The 5,000-nt window shown below is 40.4% G+C and overlaps 1 protein-coding gene across 11 annotated transcripts in view; it reads left to right on the forward strand.

Annotated features, from left to right (window-relative positions):
* Positions 1-5,000, forward strand: part of LOC125044021 — a 61,782-nt gene that overhangs the window by 19,426 nt on the left and 37,356 nt on the right. For all 11 annotated transcript variants that reach the window (XM_047640455.1, XM_047640458.1, XM_047640457.1 and 8 more), the window contains one exon: positions 1-5,000. This exon is cut by the window's left edge and continues 2,002 nt beyond it; it is cut by the window's right edge and continues 975 nt beyond it. In XM_047640455.1, coding sequence (XP_047496411.1) covers positions 1-5,000 — 5,000 coding nt within the window.

A 5,000-nucleotide genomic window follows, 5' to 3' on the forward strand; every position in this document is an offset into this window, starting at 1 on the left:
GTCAGCCCATGGTAAGCCAAGGAAACCAGTCTTTAGGGACCAATCTAGTTGCAACTTCTGGAGTTGGTTTCTATAAAGATACTAGCAATGTTAGGCCTTTAGATCCCCGAAGCAGAGAAAGCAGTGGGGATATTGATATGCGAGTTTCACAGCCACCCTTACCAAAAACACAACCTGCACTTCCAAGAACTCAGCCATCATTACTTGTAACTCACCTGCCACCCCCCCCTTTGCCCAAAACATTGGATCCACCAGCATCAGAAGTTGATGTCAATTTGCTCAAATCCAGTCAGCCACCATTACCCAGTTCACCACCCTTACCAACTAAACCTATCCAACCACCTTTACCAAAAACTCAGCCTCCATTGCCAAAGTCACCTCCACCACAATCATCAAGTCCCTTTGCATCAGCTAAAGATGATATTGAAGGACAGAAAAGATTAGATAGTATTCGTGCACGACTTGCACATGGTGCTGGAGAATTCATTAAGCCAGGACAAAGAGGAGTGGCTGCTTCTCAGATGGAAAAATACAAGATAAAGAGACAGTTAAGTGGTTCAAGAGATACAAAACCATCACACACCTCACCTTCTTTGACTAAAGAGTATTCAGGGAAAACTGATTCACAAGCAAAGGGAAAAGATCCTGTGTCAGTTCTTGATATACTTTTACCAGAAAATTCAACAAGTGTGGAATCAACAGAAGCCATTGTCAAAGATTCACAGCCAGCACAGGAATCCTCAGCAAGAGACCCACGATTTAAACCACAGCAGGAACCACAACCTGCAAAGGACAAAATTACAAGCTTATCTCATGCTCGAGATCCAAGGTTATCAACAACTTCCTCATCATCAGTTACAAGAGATCCAAGGCAGCAGATGAATAGAGATCCAAGGCAAGATACCGGAGTCTTCCCAGGAAGAGAAAACAGGGGTGATATTAATAGATTTTCTTCAAATATAGTAAGAGATCCTCGACAAGATTCAGCCAAATATGCTCCTGTTGTTCCTCAACTGCCTCGAGATCCAAGGCAGGAGGCGGGTAGATTTACACCAGGGGCACCAAGTGGAGGTTGGGATTCCAGACATGAGTCTAATCAATATCCAGTTCCAGTATCAGGAATTAGAGGGCATTCTGGTTTCCCTAATCCACCAGTAGCTGCAAACAGACTTGAACCTGGCTCTTTTGCTGGAGTTGCTAATGCAGGGCCCAGGGATCCTCGGCAGGAGACCAGAACTTTCCCAAATGTGTCTTTACCGCAATATAGAGATCCACGAATGGCATCCAGAGTTGAAAGACCTCCAGGTGCTATGTGGAATCAACAACCAACTCCACCACCACCAGCTCCAATGAGCTTTACTCCAGTTCCAAGCTCAAGTGGACCAGTTGTTAATAATGACCTTGTAGATCCTAGTCCTACCCAATCTGCAAGTGGTTCATTGATTGGCCAGACTTTTACTTGTTTAATGATGCGTGGGTTGCCCCCTTTTGTCCATTCCAATCACATATATCGTTTCTTTTCTGATTATATATTGAGGGATATGTCACTAGAGCTAGATAACCATTATAATTGTAAAGGGACAGCCTATATTCATTTTCCTAGTCATGCTAGTGCTCGAGAAGCTCTAGAACAAATGAATGGGCAGCTTTTAAATGGCTATCCAATATCTCTCAGGATATGTACTGTGGGAATCTTGCGACAAGCTAAGAATATGTACGAACAGCTGAATAGGGATAGAGAAGCCCAGCTTGGTATTCCTGAAAGACCAAGAGGAAATGGAAATCCATTCTTTAAGCCTAAACCAAAAGAACCAAAAGAACCTGCAGCCAAACCAGTGACACCCGCCTCTAATGTACCAACTCCAGCTGCTACTGAAAAACCCTCTGTAGCTGATACACAAGTTTCTGAACCTCCTAATTCTGAGAGTGTGGGGTCCTCTGTGCCGTATTCAGAATTGTGTGGGGTTAAAGTTCATCCTAAAACATCAGTTGGAAAGTCAAACTTCAAGATTCCAAAGATTAAGAAAGCTGTGCCAGAAACAAAATCATCTAAGAATGAGACGGACTCAAGCAAGGAAGGCACTGAGAAGAAAACCAAAGAACATGATAAAAAATCTACTGGTCAGATTAAAGCTTCTTCTAAATCAGCTGCTGATGACTCATCAGACTCGGATGAATTAATTAAACGTAAAACTCTAACAAAAAAGAACAGAAAATTCAAGAAGATCATAATTGAGTCAGATACAGATTCTGACATAGAAGAGACAAAGAAAGCCCCCCAGAAGGAGACTGCAAAGTCTGGTTCTAGTTTGAAAAATCATGCCCTGGATGAAGATGATGATGATGATGAATGTTTCATGGTTATTGATGAGACTGTTGTTTCTGACACAGAAGAGACTGAAGACTCAGAAGTAAATTCTTTGACAACAGATGATTCTAGTAGTCAGTCAAGAAGTACCAAAACAAAGGAACAAAAACAGACAAAAGTAAAGAAGACTAGAGGTCGTGCTACAAAAGCAAAACCAAAGAAAAAGATAGGTGAAACAAAGAGAGGCAAGAAGAAAGGACAATTAAAGAAGGATCCAGTCCCTAGGAAAGGAAGGGGCAAAAAAGCTGTTGACAAACTTCAAGACAATACATTTAAATCAGAACTGGACTTGCATTCTGCTGTTGGAATGAAACTAACCCGTCAGACTCAGGGTGAACTAGAAGAATTGATTAAAGAAAAAACAAAGCTGAAGGTAGTCATCCCGGTACCACAGAGGTATGTTGTTAATATTTTTGATGATGATAAGTTGAAGAAGCGGGTTGGCAGAAGACAGACTGTTGAAGTTCATTCTAGTGTTGCTGTAGCACCCAAAGAGCCAGAAATACCTCCATTGTTGGAAAAGAAAGTAAAAACTGTTGAAAAAGCTATATTGGATGTATCTGTTGTGGTTGAGAAATCGAGTGTTGAGCAATCAGAGGTCTTCAGTTACCGACAGATCAAAGCAAAGATTTTCCAAAAAACATTGCATGTTCTTGCAATACCAACAGCTAGAAAAGGAAAGAAAAGAACTCTTTCACATACTGGAAATAGTGGAGATAACAAAAGACAGAAATTTGGGTCATCTGATTTTAGTAAAGGACAACCAAAAGAGGATAGTAATATCAGCAAAGAAACTGGAAAAAGGCATAGAACTACGCCATCAAAAGGTCGGCCAAAAAAGAAGTCAAAATTGGACTCCAGTGCAGAAAAACAGCCCACATCTGAAGCTGCAGGAAACTGGAACAAAGTACTCACAACTACAGATTTGTTTGACAGTAACACATCCTCGGATGATTTACCTGACTTGACTCAAATAACGCCAAGTTTGTTAGACGTTGATCCAACAATCACCAGTGCTCTGCCAGATGCAACTGTCCTGGCAAGTGTTCTCAGTCCCCCACATGTTACAAGTCAAACTTCTGAAGGTAGTTTCCTTAGTGGAGTTGACTCTGATGGTGATAGTTCACCTGGGAAGCTACAGATTGTTGAAAGTGATCAGATAAGTAAGGATTACCAGATTTTGGATGAGATAATCAGAAATGATAGTAAAGATAAAGAAAAAGACTCATTGGAAGAAATGATTGATCAAAATGCAGAAAAGAGAAAAGTTGATGCAAAACCAAATCAGGATGATGCACAAAATGTCAGTAGTGAATCAAAAGTAGATAGTGTAAGTAGCAGTGAGCAAGAAAAAGTTGGAGATATATTTGATCAAGTCCAAACTAGTTCTACTGTAGTTGATGGTAAACATAAAAGACAAAATAGTTCTTCAAGCAATACAAGTTTGATTAGAAATACAGATGGTGAGGAAGAAAAAGAGGGTTTACATCTATGCTTGTCAGAGGGAGGGAATGATGAGACTTTAGGACATAATGAAGAAATTGATGAAGGTGACGATACTGCAAGTGTTGGCATGGTGAGCACTAGCAGCTTGGTTGATGATGCCTCTATTATCTCCAGCGAAGGCCGAGAGTTAAAAACTCCAGACTCCGGGGCATCAAGAAAGACTAAGAGATCAAAAATGGTGCATATACCCCCAGAGTTGAGAAGGGTAACCAGAGGATCTGTAGTGGAACCTCTTTTCATTGAAGTGATTGAGTGGGATGATGGAGGTGTAGTTGATTTGTTCCAGTGTGACCTTTGTGATTATGTGGGCAGGCATATGGCATATCATTTGGTCAATTTCCACATTGAAAGAGAAATGCCATGTGAATTCAAGAAAGAAGATTTTCCCCCAGTGATTAAGGACCATGTAGGACCACCAAAGGTTCCAGAAGACAAGAAAGATGTATCACTAGATTTGTCATGGATACCAACAAGTATGACATTTGAGAAAAGTGTTACATGTAATGAATGTGATTATATATCAAACAGTCGATTTGACTTGGTTTACCATGTATTGGAACACAAACCCATGGCAGCACATTGCGTATATCACTGCCGTCTTTGTAATTATATGTCAGAACACTTGGAACATTTTTACAATCATGTAAGTAGTCATACTGGAGAGTACAGATACAGATGTGATCTTTGTGGTGAGAGAACATACAAAAAATCACTATTACTAGCACATCATAAAGAATGTCATCATAATCAACTTGAAAAGTTTTCCATATCAGAAATGATTCTAGAAGATGGTTGGCCATATATTCATGTATGTAAAACTTGTATGTTTGTCAGAATAGCTCAGAAGGCAGCAGAAGATCATGTACAAAATCGCCATAATGGAAAAGCAGATATTCACAAAGCAAACATGACTAGACCTGTTATTTTATATTCAGAACAATGGAAGTCAAAGGGGGAGATGGAAAACATTGGTCCACGTGGAAAGCCAAAGGGAAGGAAGAGAAAGAAAGGCAAACGAGGTCCAGACCTAGAAGTGTTTGTGGGGGAGGGAGGTGAAGAAGAAATGGAGGAAGAAATAGAAGTGAGGGCAAAACAACTGGTAGATAGAATAGCATCTAATATTCAC

This window comes from Penaeus chinensis, chromosome 35, assembly GCF_019202785.1.
Source record: "Penaeus chinensis breed Huanghai No. 1 chromosome 35, ASM1920278v2, whole genome shotgun sequence".
NCBI classification, from domain to species: Eukaryota; Metazoa; Arthropoda; class Malacostraca; order Decapoda; family Penaeidae; genus Penaeus; species Penaeus chinensis.